General features: G+C 43.7%; 1 protein-coding gene across 1 annotated transcript in view; it reads left to right on the top strand.

Moving 5' to 3' along the window:
- LOC141144988 (cytidine monophosphate-N-acetylneuraminic acid hydroxylase-like) overlaps positions 1-26,476 on the top strand; it is a 328,965-nt gene that overhangs the window by 284,308 nt on the left and 18,181 nt on the right. The window contains exons 9-11 of the mRNA XM_073631171.1: positions 19,591-19,731; positions 20,642-20,816; positions 23,152-23,268. Coding sequence (XP_073487272.1) covers positions 19,591-19,731; positions 20,642-20,816; positions 23,152-23,268 — 433 coding nt within the window. The remainder of the gene's footprint in view (positions 1-19,590; positions 19,732-20,641; positions 20,817-23,151; positions 23,269-26,476) is intronic.

Genomic DNA, 26,476 nt, shown 5'->3' with positions numbered 1-26,476 from the left:
TTATCTGTTAGCTGCCTTACGCCCACACTCGGTTTAAATATGAAGTGTGCCATACACACTACTTGCATGCCTGGTCTGCTGCCGGATCACGGCTCAGGTCCATTCATCTCAATCTTTCCCCCGCAATAGGACAGGCACGGTTTGTGCCTAAAGCGTGATTTTTCACGCAGTGTGTTTGCGTTAGCGAACACATTAGTTTCCCAGACACATCTTTTTAGGTGTCTTTTCATTTATACCTTACTTTTTCCATTATCCACACGCTCCTTTCTTATTTCTTCCTCCTCTCCCCCTCCCCCCCACCTTTTGTTCTTTTCTCTCCCCTCGCTCTCTTTCTCTCCCCCTCTCTCTCTTTCTTTCTCTCCCCTCTCTCTTTCTTTCTCTCTCTCCCCCTCTCTTTCTTTCTTTCTCTTTCTCTCCCCCTCTCTCTCTTTCTTTCTTTCTTTCTTCTCTCTCTCTCCCCCTCTCTTTCTTTCTTTCTTTCTCTCCCCCTCTCTTTCTTTCTCTCTCTCCCCCTCTCTTTCTCTCCCCCTCTCTTTCTTTCTCTCTCTCCCCCTCTCTTTCTCTCCCCCTCTCTTTCTTTCTCTCTCCCCCTCTCTCTCTCTCTCTCCCCCTTTCTTTTCTTTCTTTATTTCCCCCTCTTTCTTTCTTTCTCTCCCCCTCTTTCTTTCTTTCTTTCTCTCCCCCTCTTTCTTTCTTTCTCTCCCCCTCTTTCTTTCTTTCTTTCTCTCCCCCCTCTTTCTTTCTTTCTTTCTCTCCCCCTCTTTCTTTCTTTCTTTTCTTTCTCTCCCCCTCTTTCTTTCTTTCTCTCCCCCTCTTTCTTTCTTTCTCTCCCCCTCTTTCTTTCTTTCTCTCCCCCTCTTTCTTTCTTTCTCTCCCCCTCTTTCTTTCTTTCTTTCTCTCCCCCTCTTTCTTTCTTTCTTTCTCTCCCCCTCTTTCTTTCTTTCTCTCCCCCCTCTTTCTTTCTTTCTCTCCCCCCTCTTTCTTTCTTTCTCTCCCCCTCTTTCTTCTTTCTCTCCCCCTCTTTCTTTCTTTCTTTCTTTCTCTCCCCTCTTTCTTCTTTCTTTCTCTCCCCCTCTTTCTTTCTTTCTCTCCCCCTCTTTCTTTCTCTCCCCCTCTTTCTTTCTTTCTTTCTCTCCCCCTCTTTCTTTCTTTCTCTCCCCCTCTTTCTTTCTCTCCCCCTCTCTTTCTTTCTTTCTCCCTATACCTTTCCTCCATATCCTATTTCTCTCTCCCCTTTACAGCCTTTGGCACTCCGGCATGGGCTCACACGGTGACTCTGCGCCCCACCTGAAATTTTGTTCATATATTGTAAACGGACTTAACATCGTGTCAAAACGTGGGCAAATTCTATATCAGATGCACAAAATACAGGTCAGCATACTTTTGCTACAGGAGACCCACTTCCATTCTAACTCCACCCCTTCCTGCTCAATAGATATTTTAATAGATGGATTCACATAACCAACCCGACACAAAAAATCTAAGGGAGTATCTATTGCGTTTCATAAAACACTCCCTATTGAGCTGCTCAATCATGTGTCAGATCCCCAGGGCAGGTATGTTTTTGCGAAAATCTCCTTATGGGGTACTAAATTTACAATAGCTAACGTATACTTGCCTAATACACACCAAGTCCCATCAGCCTTGCAGTACCCAAAGATTTTGGCGGGTTTCGCAGAGGGCAAGATAATACTCGGAGGGGACTTCAGTACTCCCCTGGATCCACTTTTGGATTCATAGACATCCCATTCCTCTATATCCTTTCCGAAAATACGGGTCTAAAAACGTGCCATCTACAATATGCATCCCATTAACGTATGGCGAATACTGTATCCGGACTAACAATCATACAGTCGTTTAGATTATTTTTTAATCGATCACGGCTGCTTAGATTGGTCCCCCAATTGTGAAATAGACCCTATGGTTTGGTCCGACCACTTACCTATATTCCTGACGCTTGCAATCCCCTCTACTCCAATAAAAGAATGGACATGGAGGTTAAATGACTCTCTCTTGACTGAACCAGGGTTTGATACACAGATAGCGGAGACAATATCAAACTTTTTCACAGACCACACCTCTGATGACACCTCACCACCCATTAAATGGGAGGCATTGAAGGCGGTATTACGGGGTAGGTTTATTCAAATGGGTGCCCGCATGAAAAAAGAACGCTCAGCTGCGATAGCTAAGGCAGTACACAAGCTTAGGACACTAGAAACTACTCATAAACACTCCCCGACGGTGGAAGTGCTTGTGGAGGTTTCTTCCGCTCGCACTCAGCTTAGAGAGTTATACGAGGCATCAGCCTGCACGTTTGCGAACAAACTAGCCTTTCATCAATACAAATTTCGGGATAAATGTGGTAGATCCCTGGCTCGCACCCTACATACCAAACAACCTAACACCTTTATACCTCACATACGGGACAGTTCTGGGAAAACTACACAATAAAATTGCCCTATTTGCTGATGACCCACTCATATTTGTAACCCAACCGCAAGTTTCCCTGCCCTCCATTATGCAGGAGTTTCGGAGTAGGGATGAGCTTCGAGTTCGAGTCAAACTCATGTTCGACTCGAACATTGGCTGTTCGCAAGTTCGCCAAACAGCGAACAATTTGGGGTGTTTGCGGCAAATTCGAATGCCGCAGAACACCCTTTAAAAGTCTATGGGAGAAATCAAAAGTGCTAATTTTAAAGGCTTATATGCAAGTTATTGTCATAAAAAGTGTTTGGGGACCCGGGTCCTGCCCCAGGGGACATGGCTCAATGCAAAAAAAGTTTTAAAAACAGCCGTTTTTTCAGGAGCAGTAATTTTAATAATGCTTAAAGTCAAACAATAAAAGTATAATATCCCTTTAAATTTCGTACCTGGGGGGTGTCTATAGTATGCCTGTAAAGGGGCGCATGTTTCCCGTGTTTAGAACAGTCTGACAGCAAAATGACATTTCGAAGGAAAAAAAACATTTAAAACTACCCGCGGCTATTGCATTGCAGACAATACACATAGAAGTTCATTGTTAAAAACGGCATGGGAATTCCCCACAGGGGAACCCCGAACCAAAATTTAAAAAAAAAAAAAAAAAAAAAAAAAAAAAAAAAAGACGTGGGAGTCCCCCTAAATTCCATACCAGGCCCTTCAGGTCTGGTATGCATTTTAAGGGGAACCCCGCGCCAAAAAAAAAAAAAAACGACGTGGGGTCCCCCCAAAAATCCATACCAGACCCTTATCTGAGCACGCAACCTGGCAGGCCGCAGGAAAAGAGGGGGGTACGAGAGTGCAGCCCCCCCCCTCCTGAAACGTACCAGGCCACATGCCCTCAACATTGGGAGGGTGCTTTGGGGTAGCCCCCAAAACACCTTGTCCGCATGTTGATGAGGACAAGGGCCTCATCCCCACAACCCTGGCCGGTGGTTGTGGGGGTCTGCGGGCGGGGGGCTTATCGGAATCTGGAAGCCCCCTTTAACAAGGGGACCCCCAGATCCCGGCTCCCCCCTGTGTGAAATGGTAAGGGGGTACTTACCCCTACCATTTCACTAAAAAAACTGTCAAAAATGTTAAAAATGACAAGAGACAGTTTTTGACAATTCCTTTATTTAAATGCTTCTTCTTTCTTCCATCTTCCTTCATCTTCTTCTGGTTCTTCTGGCTCTTCTGGTTCTTCCTCCGGCGTTCTCGTCCAGCATCTCCTCCGCGGCGTCTTCTATCTTCTTCTCCTCGGGCCGCTCCGCACCCATGGCATGGGGGGAGGCTCCCGTTCTCTTCATCTTCTTCTTCATCCTCTTCTCTTCTTCCTTCTTCTCCTCTTCATTTTCTTCTCCGGGCCGCTCCGCATCCATGCTGGCATGGAGGGAGGCTCCCGCTGTGTGACGGCGTCTCCTCGTCTGACGGTTCTTAAATAATGGGGGCAGGGCCACCCGGTGACCCCGCCCCCCTCTGACGCACAGGACATGACGGGACTTCCCTGTGGCATTCCCCATGACGTCACAGGGAAGTCCCGTCAAGTCACCGTGCGTCAGAGGGGGGCGAGGTCACCGGGTGGCCCCGCCCCCGTTATTTAAGAACCGTCAGACGAGGAGTCGCCGTCACACAGCGGGAGCCTCCCTCCATGCCAGCATGGATGCAGAGCGGCCCGGAGAAGAAAATGAAGAAGAGAAGAAGGAAGAAGAGAAGAGAAGAGGATGAAGAAGAAGATGAAGAGAAGAGCGGGAGCCTCCCCCCATGCCATGGGTGCGGAGCGGCCCGAGGAGAAGAAGATAGAAGACGCCACGGAGGAGATGCTGGACGAGAACGCCGGAGGAAGAACCAGAAGAAGGAAGATAGAAGAAAGAAGAAGCATTTAAATAAAGGAATTGTCAAAAACTGTCTCTTGTCATTTTTAACAGTTTTTTAGTGAAATGGTAGGGGTAAGTACCCCCTTACCATTCCACACAGGGGAGGGGCCGGGATCTGGGGGTCCCCTTGTTAAAGGGGGCTTCCAGATTCCGATAAGCCCCCCGCCCGCAGACCCCCACAACCACCGGCCAGGGTTGTGGGGATGAGGCCCTTGTCCTCATCAACATGGGGACAAGGTGTTTTGGGGGGCTACCCCAAAGCACCCTCCCAATGTTGAGGGCATGTGGCCTGGTATGGTTCAGGGGGGGTTCACTCTCGCCCCCCCTCTTTTCCTGCAGCCTGCCAGGTTGCATGCTCGGATAAGGGTCTGGTATGGATTTTTGGGGGGACCCCCACGCCGTTTTTTTTTTGGCGCGGGGCTCCCCTTAAAATCCATACCAGACCTGAAGGGTCTGGTATGGAATTTAGGGGGACCCCCACGTCATTTTTTTTTTTAATTTTGGCCGGGGTTCCCCTTAATAACCATACCAGACCTGAAGGGCCTGGTATTGAATTTAGGGGGACCCCCCCACGTCATTTTTTTTTTTTTTTTTATTTTGGTTCGGGGTTTCCCTGTGGGGAATTCCCATGCCGTTTTTATCAATGAACTTCTATGTGTATTGTCGGCAATGCAATAGCCGCGGGTAGTTTTAAATGTTTTTTTCCTTCGAAATGTCATTTTGCTGTCAGACTGTTCTAAACACGGGAAACATGCGCCCCTTTACAGGCATACTATAGACACCCCGCAGGTACAAAATTTAAAGGGATATTACACTTTTATTGTTTGACTTTAAGCATTATTAAAATCACTGCTCCTGAAAAAACGGCCATTTTTAAAACTTTTTTTTGCATTGATCCATGTCCCCTGGGGCAGGACTCGGGTCCCCAAACACTTTTTATGACAATAACTTGCATATAAGCCTTTAAAATTAGCACTTTTGATTACTCATGTTCGTGTCCCATAGACTTTAACGGTGTTCGAGCGAACTTTTTTCCTGTTCGCATGTTCTGGTGCGAACCGAACAGGGGGGTGTTCGGCTCATTCCTATTTCGGAGGTATGGAGAGGTTAGTAACTTTAAAGTTAATCTTAATAAGTCAGAAATCCTCAACATTTCACTCCCAGCAGTGGCTCTCCAACAGCTCGCGTCTTCCTTTCCTTTTAAGACAAGCTCCACATCTATTCGTTATCTAGGAATCCATATTCCAACAGTCGCATCTCAACTATTTTCCAGCAACTTCACCCCTTTACTTCTTAGAACTCAAGCGGATCTGGCCACATATGCCTCTAAACAGTTCTCCTGGTTGGGAAGGGTGAATGTCTTGAAGATGGATGTTCTCCCTCAATTCCTATACCTTTTCCAGACCATTCCTATCCATATCCCCACCTCGTTCTTCAAAAGGCTTCGCCAGATCTTTTCTAAATTCATATGGCAGGGATATCGCCCCAGGATAAAATATGACACAATGATTCTCCCGAAGGTCAGGGGGGGTGCGGGGGTCCCAGATGCTTCTACATACCATAAGGCAGCGGTACTCGTGCGTATAGTGGATTGGTTCCATCACTCTTCCTCCAAACTTTGGGTTCAATTAGAGAAATATCTTAATGAGGTTGATCTTTACGCCCTGCCGTGACCCCTACGGCTCGGCGTGGGGACGGCATACTTTCTACTGCTCTTACTCGTCAAACTCTCCAGATTTGGGACCGCCTGATCTTAGCGAGTAAACTGTCTAAACTCCAGGGCCCAATGACCCCTCTTTGGGATTCCGGCCTTCCCCCCAGCAGCAAATAAGTTGAGCTTTGGACCCTGGAGTAGGGTTAGCCATAGACGTTTAGCACAGGTTTTACGCCCTGCCCCATCTTTGAGAACGGACATACCCTCTCGGACGGACTTAGAGCCCTCAACAATGTGGCTACAAAAGGGGTCAAATAATGTCATACATATGCACTTTCTCCTCCATCTTTGAGATCCTAGATGACCCATCAGACTTTGACGAGCTGCTCTTACAATCGGACCAGCCAACACATGTAGTATCATGTTATATTCCCTACTACTGAATGTATCTGCCTTCCTTGGGAGAATGGGCTGTCGAAGTGTATCAGATGTGCCTTCCTTGGGAGAATGGGCTGTCGAAGTGGATCAGATAAGAGATCTGGAGCGTCTGTTGGCCCAGGAAGCGGGGAAAGAGGAACAGTTTTCCACCACCTGGGCCTCGTGGTCAATGTTTCGCTACTCTGATGACTTCTCCTTATGGGTCAGAGATATCCCACCCTTAACCACCGATTAGCCATGCTGGGGTTCCTAACACCTCAGGTACCATCCCTTATTTCTACACACGATCTCATTTCCAACTTTCTCTCTGTTTCCCCTTCATTAAGTACTGAACCAATCACTCATGCATATAACTAAAGATCATATACCCAGATTAGGTAAATGATTTGCATATCTAATAGGTGAATACATGATCCCTACAGCATTCTAATTTGATGAGAAGGAGCCCTCAGATAACACTAACACGTGAAACCACAAGGTTTAATATATGTTGGTTCCCACTCGCATGTTATTCTTCTCTTATATCAAAGATTTCTATGTACAATGTGATCTACCAGTAATTCACCGAAAGATAAATGTCAGAATGATCATTCCTGTATATGCATGGTTAAGGTACACCTCACTACTCTATGTATAATTTATGTGATGTTATACTGTGAAGAATGTTATTTCTCTGTTATATTTTTTATTTTCTTGCTTTTGAAATAAACTAAGATTGAAAAGAAAAAGGACAGAACCTCACCACCCCAGCAAATGTTAAACTCACATTTATTAGTAGGATAAAAGCATTGATACAAATTCCATTAGGATCTCACTTGTTGCGAAGGGTTCCACCACCAGGCTCCATCTCTACTAGTTATGCCACCTACCTCATGGCTTCATCTGGAGGAATGAGAGAACGACCTTCTGTTAGCTTCTGATTCTGGCTCACTAACTATTCCTAGTTCTGGTTTTGACACTGTAGACCACAATCTTTTACTTTCTCGCCTTGAAACCATATTTGGAGTCTCAGAATTGGCTCTCATATCTCACTGGTCACTTTCACTTTGTTCCTCTTGGCGCATTCCAGTCTGAAGTTGGTCTAGTCAAGAATGGGGTTCCTCAGGGCTCAATCGTGGGTCCCTTACTTTTTAGCATTGACATGTTTCCACTTGGCCAACTGCTTAGATCTCATGGTTCTATTATCTCTTCTATGCTGATGACACTGAGATATACATCCACACTAAACAGTATTCTAACTGTATTTGTGATATACAGTCAGGTCCATAAATATTGGGACATCGCCACAATTCTAATCTTTTTGGCTCTATACACCAGCACAATGGATTTGAAATGAAACAAACAAGATGTGCTTTAACTGCAGACTTTCAGCTTTAATCTGAGGGTATTTAAATCCAAATCAAGTGAATGGTGTAGGAATTACAACAGTTTGTATATGTGCCCCCCACTTTTTAAGGGACCAAAAGTAATGGGACAGATTAACAATCATCCATCAAACTTTCACCTCTACTGCAACTGTCTTCAGTTCCTGCTTGTTCTTGGGGCATTTCCCTTCAGTTTTGTCTTCAGCAAGTAAAATGCATGCTCAGTCAGATTCAGGTCAGGTGATTGACTTGGTCATTGCATAACATTCCACTTCTTTCCCTTAAAAAAACTCTTTGGTTGCTTTCGCAGTAGGCTTCAGGTCATTGTCCATCTGCACTCTGAAGCACCGTCCAATGAGTTCTGAAGCATTTCCTGAATATGAGCAGATAGTATTGCCCAAAACACTTCAGAATTCATCCTGCTGCTTTTGTCAGCAGTCACATCATCAATAAATACAAAAGAACCAGTTCCATTGGCAGCCATACATGCCCACGCCATGACACTACCACCACCATGCTTCATTGATTAGGTGGTATGCTTTGGATCATGAGCAGTTCCTTTTCTTCTCCATACTCTTCTCTTCCCATCACTCTGGTACAAGTTGATCTTGGTCTCATCTGTCCATAGGATGTTGTTCCAGAACTGTAAGGGCTTTTTTAGATGTTGTTTGGCAAACTCTAATCTGGCCTTCCTGTTTTTGAGGCTCACCAATGGTTTACATCTTGTGGTGAACCCTCTGTATTCACTCTGGTGAAGTCTTCTCTTGATTGTTGACTTTGACACACATACACCTACCTCCTGGAGAGTGTTCTTGATCTGGCCAACTGTTGTGAAGGGTGTTTTCTTCACCAGGGTAAGAATTCTTCGGTCATCAACGACAGCTGTTTTCCATGGTCTTCCTGGTCTTTTGGTGTTGCTGAGCTCACTGGTTCGTTCTTTCTTTTTAAGGATGTTCCAAACAGTTGATTTGGCCACGCCTAATGTTTTTGCTATCTCTCTGATGGGTTGGTTTTGTTTTTTCAGCCTAATGATGGCTTGCTTCACTGATAGTGACAGCTCTTTGGATCTCATATTGAGAGTTGACAGCAACAGATTCCAAATGCAAATAGCACACTGGAAATGAACTCTGGACCTTTTATCTGCTCCTTGTAAATGGGATAATGAGGGAATAACACACACCTGGCCATGGAACAGCTGAGCAGCCAATTGTCCCATTACTTTTGGTCCCTTTAAAAGTGGGACACACATATACAAACTGTTGTAATTCCTACACCGTTCACCTGATTTGGATGTAAATACCCTCAAATTAAAGCTGAAAGTCTGCAGTTAAAGCACATCGTGTTCATTTCATTTCAAATCCATTGTGGTTGTGTATAGAGCCAAAAAGATTAGAATTGTGTCGATGTCCCAATATTTATGGACCTGACTGTAAATACTTGAATGGCCCATAATTAAACTGTGACAAAACTGAAGTCATGCTTATTGGCACCCCATCAATTATGTAAGGCCAGTCCTATTGGCTTATCTATAGATAGCACTGTACTTGAGCTTCAGTCTAAGTTGAAAAATCTGGGGGGGGGATATTTGATGCTAATTTAACCTTTGGTCCACCTGTACAAAATATGTCAAAACATCTTTTTTCCACTTGAGAAACATTGCTTGACTGTGTCCTATGCTATCATACATTGTAGCTGAAAAGCCGATCCATACATTTGTGTTCTCCCGACTTGACTACTGCAATGCTGTACTCGCTGGTGTACCTAAATCCACTATTAATCGACTTCAAATTGTCCACAATTCTGCAGCCAGAATTCTGACTAGGTCTGGTATAAGTGATCATATTACCCCTATCCTGGAGTCCTTGCACTGGCTTCCCCCCTCTACTCACCTACACTCGATGGGAGACAGAGCCTTCTCCTGCTATGCTCCAAAACTCTGGAATTAATTTCCAAAGAACATCAGGGAGTGATCTTCTTTAAACTCATTCAAATCAAATCTAAAACGTTTTTCTTTAGACAAGCTTTCACTTATTTGTCCATTTTTTTCTTTTATGTTATCCTGTGTATTCCTTGTGTTTTCTTTGTAAAGGGCTTTTAGAAGCTACCTTTAAAGGCGCTGTATAAAATAAAGTTTATTATTATTATTATTATTATTATTATTATTATTATTATTATTATTATTATTATTGTTGCAACCCCATCTTTTATATTTTACCAAATATTGGGTAATATGGGTTTGTGCACACTAAAATTAACTTTAGTATATTTTTGGAAAGATGTAGGGAAAAACAATGAACAAAAGGGGAGGTAGCAGCTACATACAATGTGACAAGAACAATACATATATAGTGAAAACAATGTAGCGCATAATAAATGTGTGTTTGATCAAAATACAAAAAATAGTCCTCAATTGTGCTTCAATCCAATGGAGTGTTGGTGAATAATCAACCAGATGTTGTGATAAACATAAAGTCAATAAATAAATATATTAGTGAAGAGTGGAATGTCCCACTATATATTGTGGATGTAATCCAGAAGGGGATGGTATTCCAACAGTTGGCAGAAAGTTGGATCCGCAAAGGAAGAAACTCATCAACCAGATAGGAAACAATGGGTGGTGTGTAGAAAACTCTTACCAGATCCTGTGGATTCCCTTGTCAGCGACAGGGAATCGGATGAGCAGTGTGCCACTCTGGGCGTGAGGAAAGATGTCCCAACACTCTAAACTGTCCAGACTGAACTGCGTGGATCTCCGGGGGCCGTCAGGTGGGTCTTCACAATGGAACAACCGGGGTACGGATCAGCAAGGCAACGACATCTCATATAACTAAATGTTAAAGTGTAGCGCTAAAGTGAGACTCAGTGAAACGGTTTAGGACAGGGGGAGGTCAATCCACATTTAAAGTGGCACGTAACCCCATGCAATCCCAAACCCGACAAATGTATAAACTAATTAGTGGAGTGAATATAGGTGTATAATCCAATACCGCAACCTATATAAAATAGTGAAATGCTCTTTCTTTTTGGGAAAGGCATAAACAGACATGAAAACACATATATAGTGAAGTATATCAACAAATTATTATCTCAAATGTCCACACTTTTTGATAGTGAAAAAAATATATGAGTGGTGTCAAAAGTGTCCACAATATTGGTGGGGGGGTATAACTCCCAGGTAAACCATCAAAACTTAGTAAATTAGTCCATATGATGCATAGTGTAGTTGAAACAAATTGAATCCAAGGCAGGTACCCTCACAGTAAAAATAATCCAAATCAGAGTAAAGGGTAGAATACTCTTACCGACTTCGGTGGACTCACAGGCCGTAGGCGGTGAGTCAAATGGGCTTGTACTGTCTTAAGATGGATGACAGTGTAGAGATGGTTTGTACACCGGAAGATTTCCTCCTCAGATGGGGGGCCAGGAACCTGCCCGGAAGGTCTGCACGATCACCGTCTTTGTCAGCATACGTGGACCATGTATAAAGAAAAGACAAGGAGCCTCCACATGGTGTAAATCCAAAAATCGTTTTTCAATTGGCGCGTTTCGTCTGAAGAGACTTCTGCTGGGGTATCTCTTCAGACGAAAGGCGTCGGGTCTCCTTGCTGTACCCAGCCACCCACACCACGCTTATTCTTTCCAATTTTACTTGAATCGATTCTACTACTTTTTAACCTTTTATGGATTGTTTGATGATCTTGAGTGATCTAATAAATGCCAATTGAAAAACGATTTTTGGATTTACACCATGTGGAGGCTCCTTGTCTTTTCTTTATACATGGTCCACGTATGCTGACAAAGACGGTGATCGTGCAGACCTTCCGGGCAGGTTCCTGACCCCCCATCTGAGGAGGAAATCTTCCGGTGTACAAACCATCTCTACACTGTCATCCATCTTAAGACAGTACAAGCCCATTTGACTCACCGCCTACGGCCTGTGAGTCCACCGAAGTCGGTAAGAGTATTCTACCCTTTACTCTGATTTGGATTATTTTTACTGTGAGGGTACCTGCCTTGGATTCAATTTGTTTCAACTACACTATGCATCATATGGACTAATTTACTAAGTTTTGATGGTTTACCTGGGAGTTATACCCCCCCACCAATATTGTGGACACTTTTGACACCACTCATATATTTTTTTCACTATCAAAAAGTGTGGACATTTGAGATAATAATTTGTTGATATACTTCACTATATATGTGTTTTCATGTCTGTTTATGCCTTTCCCAAAAAGAAAGAGCATTTCACTATTTTATATAGGTTGCGGTATTGGATTATACACCTATATTCACTCCACTAATTAGTTTATACATTTGTCGGGTTTGGGATTGCATGGGGTTACGTGCCACTTTAAATGTGGATTGACCTCCCCCTGTCCTAAACCGTTTCACTGAGTCTCACTTTAGCGCTACACTTTAACATTTAGTTATTCTGCACAGTTTTAGTCGTATTGTAGTGTTGGCTGCTGCTTTGATTTATTGGATTGGCGCGGTACTTTACCTATCCATTTACTGACATCTCATATAGGGCTGGAGTGGACATATAATCTCATTCTTTAAAGATGTTCTAGATTGAATTTATGCTTCCAAGTGTTTTGTCATACAGCTGAATTGGACTGATGAACTGGCTTTCTTTCTGGTACCTCCATGAAAATGGTAAACAGCAATGGAGATAGGTGTGGCTGGAGATCTTTTTTTAGTATATTTTTAACTAAAAATGTGGGTTTGATAAACATGCCCGCTAACATCATATGACTTAAAATATTGCCACTATCACCATTTTCACTCCAGGGTCTATGCTTTCAGACAATATATAATGTTTGGGAGTGTTAACCAATCTTCATTCCTAAAATGTGCATTGTAACATTGTGACGATCCGGGGTGATTAGGTTCAAGTGGTGCATGCAGTTTTCCAGAAACGTGCCACTCCAGACTGTTTTTTAGGGCATGGCAGCCCACTTTTACTTAAAGGTAATGAAAAAGTTCAAACAAACAGTAATCTTCCCTCGCAGGGGGGTTCCCCAATCCCTGTATGAACACAAACTATAGCCTCCTGGCTTACTCACCGTCAGCTTCATGTGGTTTTGGTTGCAGGCCACATCTGCCTGCTACAAACGTACACACACAGGCTGCCACCTGCAACCTTAGACTCCAGAACCTCCTGTCTCTTTCTCTTGGAGCCGTCTCCTACAGGGACCCTCCCGACCTCCCAGGCCAGACTTCCTGTCTGCCGGGCGGAGCTGTCTCCAAGTCTGAGCACTGACCTCTATTCCTGGGATGATTATGAAGCCAGCACACAGGTGTACAATTAGCAAGCCTACCAAAATCAGGCATACACTGCTCAAATGCACCTTTGACATGGGGTCGCCACATATCCTCCCCCCCTGTTTCGCACCGGAGGGAGATATACAACACCCTTATTCCTAATGGGGCACTCCACCCACCTCTTTTTCCGAGTGTGCTTCCATGCGCATCTCTTCCTAATCTTTGGGAGCTTACATTTCTTCTCACCTCCCCCAGATCTACTTTCCCAAGACTGTAGGGGTCCTATTTTGACATCTGTCTTTACCCAGCACTTTTTGGGTTTCAGGCTCGCTGATACCTGCGTGGTTAACCCTGGCAACCGCTTTCTCAAAATTACCCAGTTCAAAACCACCAGGGACTCTGGTCCCATCGCTTGCTAGGACAGTGTCTATGGAGGGACCACACACAGGGAAGCAGTTACTCTCTATGGGACCTTCCCACAGTTTCACATCGCCCCCTGTTGTCCAAAACTTCATCAGCGACTCTTCTTGCACAACACTTTTTTCCATGCCAGTTTTTAATAATCTGACCTGTCCAACAGCGCTCCAGAGTGCCTCTCATACCCAAGCTTTGTATGGAACAATCCAGCGCACTGTGAGTTAACTTTCCACATTAAAACCAAACATTGCATTAAATGATTCAAGCATTTGCGATTTCTGCACAGTACAGCCTGCAATATTCAGCTCCAATCAGCCATACCCCGTGGTACCAGTTCTCCAAACACAGGGAGCGGGATGGAGGGACAGCAGCCCCAGATCCTACACCACAATAGAAATATGTGTATTCCAGAGTTTAACAATCAGCAGATAAAGATACTCCAAACACCTGGTGTTAGCGCTTCAATCAACCCAGCACCATGGTTTTTATGGTGTCAGGATGATTGAAGCGCATTATTTCTATTATTACATTGTAATATAAAATTAAATCATTCAACTCACCATAATGCAGAATCAGTGGAACCCCTGAGCGTGTCACCTGCCATGTCGCCTGCCACCAGCAGAGTCGGTCTTTGCATCAGGTGTCCCCAGCAGAGTCCGCCCTTGCATCAGGTGCCCCCAGCAGAGTCCCTCCTTGCATCAGGTGCCCCCAGCAGAGTCCCTTCTTGCATCAGGTGCCCCCAGCAGAGTCCCTCCTTGCATCAGGTGCCCCCAGCAGAGTCCCTCCTTGCATCAGGTGCCCCCAGCAGAGTCCCTCCTTGCATCAGGTGCCCCCAGCAGAGTCCCTCCTTGCATCAGGTGCCCCCAGCAGCAGTGGCGTAGCGTGGTGCAAGGCAAGACATTTGTGGCCCCTAACCTACAGACTTTTAGCACTCCCTGAGTACCTTCCCTTCCTACAATAGTACTTACCAGCCTGATTCCTACACTGACCTACCCGATTCCTATATTGACCTCTACACTGACCTACATGATTCCCAGACTGGCCATTACACTTACCTACCTGTTCACTACACTGACCTACCTAATTCCTATACTGACCAGTATACTGACCTACCTGTCCACTACACTACAACATCCACTACACTAATTACTACAACACCCTCTACACTACACTGATTACCACTACACCACCCACTACACTAATTACTACAACACCCACTACACTACAACACCCACTACACTACGCTGATTACTACAACACCCACTACACTACGCTGATTACTACAACACTATGAACACCCACTACACTACGCTGATTACTACAACACTCATTACACCACCCACTACACTGATTACTACAACACCCACTACACTATGCTGATTACTACAACACCCATTACACCACCCACTACACTACACTGATTACTACAACACCCACTACACTATGCTGATTACTACAACACCCACTACACCACCCACTACACTACACTGATTACTACAACACCCACTACACCACACTGATAACTACAACACCAGACTGTGGCCCCCTGTGACATCCAGACTGTGACCCCCCCTGTGACATGCAGACTATGGCCCCCCTGTGACATCCAGACTGTGGCCCCCCTGTGACATCCAGACTGTGGCCCCCCTGTGACATCCAGACTGTGGCCCCCCTGTGACATCCAGACTGTGGCCCCCCTGTGACATCCAGACTGTGGCCCCCCGTGTCATCCAGACTGTGGCCCCCCGTGTAATGAAGATTGTGTTGTCTGTGACCCCTGTGCCAACCATCCAGCCTGTGTGTAGCCGATACAGTTTGTTGCTGTCCCTTCCTCGCAAGCAGCCTGTGTCCCACTGTGTCTTCATGATGCAGCCGATCAATCGGCGTGTGAGAGGTTAGTCGGCAGTAACTCTGCGCTCGGTTTGTTTAGTCTGAAACTGGCACATGCGCAGTAGCAGCAAAGGATACCTTCTTTCATGGGATACCGATCTGCATGCTGTAATGGGGCTCCCCAGCCAGCGGTCACATGTTGCTCCACGGGGGGCAGAGGGTTGGCGGCGGCTGATCTCTTCCTGTTGTGTTCAGTGGAGAGGGGGAGGGGTCTCCAATCCCTGCAGCCACTGAAGATTGGCTGCCCTCTCCTCTCCACTGAACACAAGGGGAAACAATACTTGTGGCAATGGTGGCGGACATCTTTGTGTAGCCTGCTGCTGTTTTTAGCCAAAAACATTCCCAATTTTCCCGGGACAAAAGCAGAATCCCGGGAAAATAATCAGGACAAATTTAAATTGGGACGAGGGTCCAAAAATCGTGATTGTCACATCACAGGAAAATCGGGACTGTTGGCAAGTATGTTAAACAGAGCACTGCAGAAAGGCAAGTCCTTTTTAGCACAAATAGGGGATCTCCCATTTGGGTTCACTTCCACTCCCGTGTGCATAGTCACATAGTCAGTCTTTCTCACCCAGTCTGCAGACTCACAGGCATTGCTACGGGCAACCGCTCTCCTCTTGAATTTCCGGTCAGCCTGTTGCTCTCTCCTACTGTATTTCCTGATGCGGTTACTGGGTGAAATGAAAGACTCTCGGGCTTCCCAGCCCTCTTTGTGGGAACAGTGAGCCACCTCTTCATAGGAGCCCCACCATCCAGACGACACTTCACTGGTTGCTATGGGAGACTGCATTCTCCCTGCAGAGCTTCTCCAGCAACTGTAACAACCCTCTTGAGCCCACCACCCAGGACTCTCATCAGGATCATTCCACCATTCGCCATAGGTCTCACGACCGACCTTGCCTTTGTTGCTACGGGCAACAACATGCATCTTTGCAGCAACAGATGCACAGTTCCTTCAGATTTTTTTTTTTTTTTTTTTTGGCGTACTGTCTCCTTATAGCTGAGACTTGCCACCCATCACTTTGCTTCACACAGCAACAGCAATACACACAGTCTCTGACACTCACGGTTTCCGGAATGCGAGGATCTGGACCAGCATCATCCTTGCCCAACGCCAATTTCTCCACCAACTGTGACGATCCGGGGTGATTAGGTTCAAGTGGTGCATGCAGCTTTACAGAAACGTGTAACTCCAGACTGCTTTTTTAGGGCATGGCAGCCCACTTTTATTCAAAGGTAGCGATAAAGTTCAAACAAACAGTAATCTTCCATCGCAGGGGGGTTCCACCATCACTGTATAAATACATACTATAGCCTCCTGGCTTACTCACTGTCAGCTTTGTGCTGTTTAGGTCACGGGCCACATCTGCCTGCTACAGATGTGCACACACAGGCTGCCACCTGTAGCCTTAGACTCCAAGACCTCCTGTCTCTTTCTCCTGGAGCCATCTCCTACTGGGACCCTCCCATCCTTCACGGCCAGACTTCCTGTCTGCCGGGCGGCGCTGTCTCCAAGTCTGAGCACTGACCTCTATTCCTGGGATGATTATGAAGCCAGCACACAGGTGTACAATTAGCAAGCCTACCAAAATCAGGCATACACTGCTCATATGCACCTGTGACATGGGGTCGCATCTCCACAACATGTATGCAAAAACTGAAAAAACTTGCTCTGGTAGCTCTGTTTTGGTGTTTGTTTGGCTTCACAGCCTCTTGATGGTTTAGGCTCAGGTTTCTTTGGGTGAAGTTTTTCCCCTCTGGAGATAATCTATCCTGGCTTCAGCATCAGGCTGATCCTCTGTGGCCTCCTCTATATCATTGGGATATTCCCCTGCCTTGCAGGGGGTTTCACCTCATCCAGTTCAGATTTGGGGGCTGGGCCACTAGGTGGTTCTGAGTTGCAGACAGTCCCCAGTCCCTTCTTGTGGGCCTGTCAGTGGCAGTGCCCACCCTTTAGTTGGACTGCTTTTGGACATCCCAAATGTATCTGAATTCCTGTGTCAATCAATGGTTGAAATATGTTTTTCTTACTTACCGTAAAATCTATTTCTTGGAGTTCATTAAGGGACAGTGGGCCACCCTCTGTTTTTTTTTTCTGCCCTTGATAGTACGTTTTCACAAAATTGTGGCACCCAGGGTTGAGGAGAGGGTTATAAAAAGGCTGACTTACAATTTCCTGTTTTTCAGTGCCCAAACCTCCTGTAAACATCAGTATAACCCAACTGTATTTAAGTTTCTGTTTCCCTCAATAGATTCCAAGACTTTAAAAAGCTGTGCCCAAAGTAAGTGTGATGCGTAAGCACAGTGTAGCTGTGCGTAACTAGTCCACCTCTATTCTGGCTACTGCAACCGTGGTGTGTGTCATTGTATGGAGCATTCAATAAATGGACTTCAAGAACGTCGGTGTGCAGCCAATTTCTTTCCTTATTGTGTCCAAAGACAGACAGAGAGCAATAGACTAGTCATCAATATTTCCTGTGGTCTCCCTGCAGGGCTTTTGCTTCTTAATATCATAGCCATATCTCAGCAAGAACAACTGTGAGCAGCACAGCATTGACATAAAAAATCTCCCCTTAATCTCATGAGACAAGCAGTCAGAGGGAGCAGTGCCTTATATTTAATACTGCAGATATAGTAGTTGCATTGACTGCGAATCCAGTATCGATCACTAGTGCAGGGGTTTTTAACTGGGAGGTATCCATACACCTTGGGGTATGGGAATCAAATTTTATGGAGCACTGGACTGGATCTTTAAATAATGTACAAATTAAAAAAAAAAAAAAAACAGGATTCTCTCCAGTGGGGAAAGGGGTATTGGAAAATGCATTGGCCAATGCCATTGATAATTGTAAACAGGCTAAGAACCTCTATCCTAGTGCATAGATGCAACTTCCCCGTCCTCCAATTTTGCAGGCAATCATTCAGTAAAGTTATTCTTCATCCCCAAGCCTTAAAGTGAAATTAGACAGACACAGGACTTTCTTCTTGTGAACAGAGGTGGGCAGTGGTCCACTTCCTCAAACAAGACTTTTACAAGTTTAAATGGTGGGAAGGTTACATTTAATATCCCCAAAGACGTAGGAAAGCAGTCCTATGTCTGATGTTTTGATGAATAATCATGGCAAACACATCAAACCAGCCAAGTGTGCATGTGTATACTCTGTGAAGACACTCCTGAAGCAAGTGGTTATGACTAAGGCCTTATAGGCTGAAACGCGTCAACTGTTCTCATTTGCGTTTGGTCACTGTGGCTTGTCAATAAATATTACACTTTTTAAGAGCAATCACCGGAGTGCGGATCATCTTTTCCTCACTTCCCTACTCAGCCAGTGACTGTGGATCGAGCACCCGGAATCTCTGCTTTCTATGTGATATATGGGTAGTAGCACTGACTTTTTTGTTTATACTCCTGAAGTAAGCCAATCAAACTCTGGGTTCCGAAATATCCATCTTGAACTATCGGCTTTCAAATAAATGTGATCCAGGTGCATACGTCCCTCAGAGCATATGTGTAGTGCTCAGTACAGCACCCTGCATATTTCAGCCTGTCATGGATGTTGATAGAGTGCAGAAAGCATGGCTGGATGCTGCACTTGTCCTTTTAAGGCACTGAAAAGTGTGGCGATTTGACGCTGATAAGCCAAACTCCCCTGCATGCAAAAGCCACATAAAGTAAACAAAAAATGTACTTCCTTTACGTTCCCTAACTGGGCCATATTTTCCTTCATGTTTTGTCTCACATGTTCTCCCTCCTGGACACTGTAGCTTACAGTGGGAGAATTTCAACATCAGAGGCAGTGCTGTCAATCCAGAACGCATTGGGCAGGGCTTGATGTGGCCAGATGTTGATTGAAGAGTTACAGGCTGATATCCATGCCAACCACAATACTTTTTCATCCCACTGGATAACAAGCGGGTACAGCTTACATGCAAGGCCAGATTTATATTTCCCTACCCTCTAAGCTAGCTCCCTTGCTCTGGTTCCCCCCCATCTATCTAATACTACCTTGGTGACAAAACCAGAAACATGTCCACAGTATAGTTCTATAGTGCTACATTAAATAGTCAGCCTCGGGACATGACATACAGTTATACAATCACATTATATGTTCAAAAGTGAAGGAACAGATAGATTTTCTCTTCTTTATTTTCGTATATTGTATATAATTCACAACCCTGCTTTCCTGTGATCCATCCCTGTGATTTATTTTCATTGCAGGTATATTAAAGAGACAAACATTAAAAATGATGCTGCAACATTGAATCAGCTGATAACTAAAATGTCAAATGTTATTACCTGGACTCCAAAGCCAGGAGCAGTGCTGGATGTTGGCAGGGTATTAAAGGACCCAAGTGACAGGTAATGAATATGCAGTATCTGCCTTATCTTTATTGAATAAATATAGTAAACAAGAGTTTTTTGCCCCAAAAAAGTGTCACTAGGCTCAAGAAAAAAGTCCTGAAAATTATTATCTCAGTACTTGTATTTGCAAATAATCCACCTAATGGTATCCAAATACTTTAGTAGACTAATTTGACTGGTTGAAATTGAAGGGTCTATGGGAAGCTGGGTGAAATTTTTGAAACGTTTACTTTTGGTTCCTATTTTTGGTTCTACTGTGCATACAGATGTAATAATACTGTACTTTTCTACCTTGGTCCTGGGAAGCATTCCCCCTCCTCCTCCTCAATCATCCTTAGCAGTGAGTGGTGTCCTTAGTTACTGGATGCTAAACTTGCTCTGCCAAAGACCAGTGTATTTCCTATGATTGTAAGCTCAGTCTAGTTACCACAGTCAGGAAAATACCACATCAAGACCGCTGGATGGAGCTGAGGATTATAGTAAATATGTGTATTAGGCACATTACGGGTGTTCATTCATGATAGCTTTGTGAATTTTAAGGCATTCCCACAGCAATTTTTAAAAAAAAATATTCCCCATGTATAATCACACCGTATTTGACATTGACACCTGAGAAACATTTTTGAAATTTTAGAATTCCCTTTTTCTGTAAATGACCATATATCTAGTGCAAAGTACATCACTAACTGCTGTACACTAAAATCCTATATATCAAAATGTACATTAAAAAACCCGGGAGGCATATTGGACCTCTTCCACCAGCACTGACAAGTTCTTGTTTTAAAAGGTTGTTCAGAAAAATACTTCTAGTAATTTATACGTATGTAAAATAAGGACCAGATACTTGTTTTATATCTATATATTCATGCATTTTGATAATTAGAAGTTCTCAATTTTCATTGGATAGGGAGGCCATTGTTGATCCACCAGAAGGATCCAAAATTTTCAAAGATTCTTGGGACTTTGGTACATACCTGGATGCCATGTCTGTTTCATTTAAAGATGAGATCTTTAACTATCCATCCTGGATTAAAGAATATTTCACCTGGGCTGGGTTCAAAGGCTATAACTTGGTTGTCAGGGTAAGTACAATGACTTTCATTAAGTCAGTATCATCACTATTATTTCTTAAAGCTGAATTCCACATAGATATAAAAAAAATGCAGCTATGTATTTAAATATATATATTTTTAACTCGTGCTAGTGCATATGTTTGAATTTGAGTTAGTTTCAGCATTTATAATCTGCTGTACAGTATATCTCAGGCTAGGAGAAGGAGAGGCAGCATTAGAGGCCAATCAGACTCTGTTATGTTAACCAGGGGCGGATCCGGGGGGGGGAGGGGCAACGGGGCAATTGCTCCCCCCGAGAAAATAATGAGCGGGTGAGCCGGCAGGTGACTGAGCAGGCCGGTGAGCGAGTGGACGGGCAGGCTGGTGAGTGAGCAATCATGCCGGCGGGCTGGCATGTGACTGAGCGAGGCGAGCAGGCAGGTGTTGTCAGGAAGCCGCTCCCCTTCTGAATATATGACTGAAGGGACGTTGCGTCACGGCCATCTTGGTACTCCCGCACTCGTCCACAGTAAGCCTAGTCTTATAAGTCGGCAAGCCGACATCTTTATACACCCACCAGAGTCTTGCTTTTCACAGTTATTTTTAACAGTAAACTCCGCTTATATTTCACTAAATAAGCTGAGTTTACTGTTAAATATAACTGTGAAAAGCAAGACTCCGATGGGTGTATAAAGATGTCCGCTTGCCGACTTCTAACTCTAGGCTTACTGCTGACAAGTGGGGGTGTACCAAGATGGCCGCAATGCAACATCACTTTGGGTGCATATTCTGATGAGTAGCAGCTTTCTGATATCATCTCTCACCCTGCAGCACCATCACCACAGCTCAGCTTCTGACAGAACACCGCCATTGCTGTGCAGGTGTGGGCAGCAGAGAGAATACATTATCTCTCACTGCCCGCCCTGACTCTGGGACACAGCCACTGGCAAGTGACAATCCACATCTTGTGGCAGGCAACATTGGCAAGTCACAATCCGCATCTTGTGGCAGGCGACATTGGCAAGTGACAATCCGCATCTTGTGGCAGGCAACATTGGCACGTGACAATCCACATCTTGTGGCAGGCGACATTGGCAAGTGACAAATCTCATCTGGTGGCAGGGGATGTGGCAAGTGACATGGCAAGTGACAATCCGCATTTGGTGGCAGGCAACATTGGCACGTGACAATCCACATCTTGTGGCAGGCGACATTGGCAAGTGACACTCTGCATCTGGTGGCAGGTGACGGTAGCAAGTGACACGCTCAGGGCTCCCACTGATTCTGCATTATGGTGAGTTGAACTATTTAATTTTATATTACAATGTAATAATAGAAATAATGCGCTTCAATAATTCTGACACCATATCAACCATGGTGCTGTGATGATTGAAGCGCCAACACCAGCCATTGCCCCAGACAAATTGCCCACAAAATTTTCTGGCAGTGCCCCTCCCGAGACTAGGCTCTGGATCCGCCCCTGATGTTAACATATAAGGCCCTGTTACAGGGAATACTATGCTTCTTTCATCTGGAGATGGCACATTCATATAGATTACTTGGCCAAGAGTCACAGCCAATCATCACTTCTATGGCTGAGGACTCTGTTCTGTCCCCCTAAGGAGAGTAAGCATTTCAAGATAAGAGGGTCTGCGTCCCTTATTTGTGATAAGGAGTCCACTATCAAACATAAGGCACTAGCTAATCAGTTAGGTTTGCCTTTTGCAAAAGAAATGTATAATCCTCAAGAGAAAGTGCTGTACCCTTTCACACTGATACGTTTTTTCTGCGTTTTTACGTTGCAAGACAAATGCAAGAAAAATGCTTCCCTTTAAATCCTCTGGGACTTTTCACATACCTGCGCTGTGAGTGCGGTGCATTTTGAAAAGTCCCACATGCTGCACCTTTGGTGCGGTTTTGAAAACTGCACCAAAAACTCAGCTTCTCATTGAAATGAATGGACATCAGGGTAAAAACGCACCACGATTTGCGTTTTTGGTGCGTTTTTGAGTCACATGTTCATTTTTCACAGGTGTAGGCAAACCAAAAATGCAACAGAAATGCACAGGATACGCATCTGAAACACATAAAAATTGCAATAAAAATGCATATGTGTTTTTACCATGATTTTGCTACAGAGCAGTGTGAAAGGGCCCTAAGAGAAGCCTGTGCCCTGGATGCAAGTGTGAACAAAAACATTAGATGTACTGGCCTAGTTTATCATCCAAAAATGTGTTCTTGGACCTTTACTATGAATACACCATCTCTTTTTCTCACCTGTTACAAACGTGCTAGAAAGACACATTATGTCATGGTGTTAAACAAGTTGTTCATATGTTATAATGTCATATTATTTTTCTTGTAGATGATTGAAACTGATGATGACTTTGTTGACTTGCCTCAGGGCTACAACTACTTGGTAGATTTCTCAGACCTTTCTTTTCCTACTAAAAGACCAAACCGTGACCATCCTTATGAAGAAGTAAGTCTTTAGGTCTATCTCTTCAATCATATCCTAAATGAAACCTACTGTACATAATGTTGAAACAAAAACACAAGGCCTCCTCAGTTAACCACTTGACCTCCGGAAGATTTACCTCCCTTCCTGACCAGGCCATTTTTTGCGATACAGCACTGTGTTACTTTGACAATTACGCGGTTGTGCGATACTGTACTCAAATAAAATGTATGTCCTTTTTCCCCACAAATAGAGCTTTCTTTTGGTGGTATTTGATCACCTCTGCATTCTTTATTTTTTGCGCTATAAACAAAGAATGACTGACAATTTAAAAAAAATATATATATATTTTTTTACTTTTTGCTATAAAACATATCCAATAAAACAATATAAAAAATCAAACTTCTTCATCAATTCAGGCCAATATGTATTTTGCTACATATTTTTGGTAAAAAAAATCCCAATAAGCGTATATTGATTGGTTTGCGCAAAAGTTATAGCATCTGCAAACTATGGGCTATTTTTATTTTTTCATTTTTTCATTCTGCTTTACAGAAACACAGGATGCCTTCTGTACTGACAGAATGACAATCTTGTTTACATAGGCAGAATGCCATTCTGTCAGTGTGCCGAATGATCAGCGAGTGCTGCTGGACATGGGGACCACAGGACCCGCTGATAAGCTCCTGCTGTGTAATATCACAGTGGCAGTGAGCCACCAGTGGCGCGCACTCGCGCTCGATACCCAGAAGTGCTGTATCACACAAACACATATATATATATATATATATATATATATATATATATATATATATATATATGTGATCCTGTGCAGCGTGGCCACCCTGTAGCAGTAAAACTGCTATGGTGCGGTCGGCAAGTGATTAAAGTGGTTGTAAACCCTTACATTTACCCAGTGAAGGGTAAAGCCCTCGGGGTTTTCACATTGGAGAGACTGCAGCTGCTGTTTCAGGGCGCTTTGCAGGCGCTATTTTTAGCACTGTAGCACCTGCAAAGCGCCCCAGTGTGAAAGGGGTCTTATTGTTTTAACTCTTGGTGTCTGGAAAAGCTGCCAGAAGTGCCTCATGCTGACAAGAGAAGAACAAGGCAGCAGAGAGAAATGACACTCAGTGCTTTGGAGAAAGACAAGTATACAGTATAGAAGGATGTGCTTTTTTTATACTTTATGCCTGGAGTTTACAACCACTTTAAGGAACATACACCCAGAGCTTAAAGTGGAGTTCCGGCCAAAATTATACTTTTTAAATAAAAATACCCCTATAATACACAAGCTTAATGTATTCTATTAAAGTTAGTCTGTAAACTAAGGTCTGTTTTGTTAGTTTATAGCAGTAGTTTGTTATTTTATAAACTTACAGCAGGCCGTACCCATCTTAAGTGTGGGCATCTGAAGCCAGACTGTATTAATTCCTGGATCTCATCCTTGCAGATCTCGCACATGCTCAGTGCAGCACAAGCAGTGTAATAGGTTTCAGGTCAGGTTTCCATAGCAACGGCAGTTTCAGAGGAAGTTGCCGCCCCATATGCTCAGTGCAGCACAAGCGGTGTAATAGGTTTCAGGTCAGGTTTCCATAGCAACGGCAGTTTCAGAGGAAGTTGCCGCTCCTTCCCAGAAGGCATTGCAAACAGGAAATGATGCGATGGGCCGCGGCCAGGGAGGAGGAAGTGAAAAATGAACACAGCAGATATACAGTAAGTGCTGAGGAAAAAAATAAAAAAATATCCAATTCATTTACAGTGCACAATTTAGCGAGGGATGCTGAAGAGTTGTAAAAGTGGGTGGAACTCCACTTTAACTACTTAAATACTGGGCACTTTTACCCCCTTCCTGCCCAGACCAATTTTTAGTTTTCAGCGCTTTCACAATTTGAATGACAATTGCACGGTCATGCAACACTGTACTCTCAAGAAATTTGTATCATTTTTTTTCACACAACTAGAGCTTTCTTCCGGTGGTATTTAATGTTTTTTTTTATTTTTTGCTAAATTTTGAAAAAAATTTGTTTCTGTTATAAAAGTTTGCAAATAATCTTTCTTCATAAATTTTAGGTCAAAATGTATTCATCTACATTTCTTTGGTGAAAATAACCCAAATCAGTGTATATTATTTAGTCTGTATGAAAGTTTAATGCCCTGTACACATGGTCGGACATTGATCGGACATTCCAACAACAAAATCCATGGATTTTTCCCAACGGATGTTGGCTCAAACTTGTCTTGCATACACACGGTCACACAAAGTTGTCGGAAAATCCGATCGTTCTAAAAGCGGTGACGTAAAACATGTACGTCGGGACTATAAACGGGGCAGTAGCCAATAGCTTTCGTCTCTTAATTTATTCTGAGCATGCGTGGCACTTTGTCCGTCGGATTTGTGTACACACGATCGGAATTTCCGAAAACGGATTTTGTTGTCGGAAAATTTTATAGCCTGCTCTCAAACTTTGTGTGTCGGAAATTCCTATGGAAAATGTGTGATGGAGCCCACACACGGTCAGAATTTCCGACAAACTATGGTATATATACAATATCTGAAAATGGATCAGTTCTGATGTACTGGTGGCCTGTTTCATTTCTTGAGGCCTAAAAAGGCCAGGACAGTACAAATATCCCCCAAATGACCCTTTTTTTGGAAAGTAGACAGTCCAAGGTATTTAGTAAGAGGCATGGTGAGTTTTTTGAAGTTTAAATTTTCTGTCACAATTATTTGGAAAATTAAGAAATTAAAAAAATAATAATACATTTTTTACAGTGCAGTACAGCATTATAACTGGTGTGGCAGTGATCAGGGACACTAACTGGTGACAATATGTAAAAAAAAGAAAAAATATATATATTTTTTTCATTTTTATTTACTTATTAATTTTTTTAATTACATTTTTTTTATTTATTTTTTTTTTACATTTTTTTTTCTAACACACTGTGATCAGAGCAATATAGTGTTACAGTAGTAACACTGTACTACTCTGGGGAAGTAATCAGGTTTTTTTGTTTTCATGATTGCATATACCAATGAATTTGGTATAAGCAACCATTTTTACTGAATGAAATTAGTTCATTCAGTGTCTTTTGATCTGTTTAGCTGTGGTTGGTCAATGCTAATCACATGGTACAGATGGGCTGTGATTGGCCTGTCTGTACCATGTGTTCACTGTGACCAATCACAGCTAACAACACAGTTGTATACAATGGATGGCATGAAAAGAAGCCA

The sequence above is a fragment of the Aquarana catesbeiana genome, linkage group LG05, assembly GCF_042186555.1.
Source record: "Aquarana catesbeiana isolate 2022-GZ linkage group LG05, ASM4218655v1, whole genome shotgun sequence".
NCBI lineage: Eukaryota > Metazoa > Chordata > Amphibia > Anura > Ranidae > Aquarana > Aquarana catesbeiana.
This window is presented reverse-complemented; position numbering and strand designations above follow the sequence as displayed.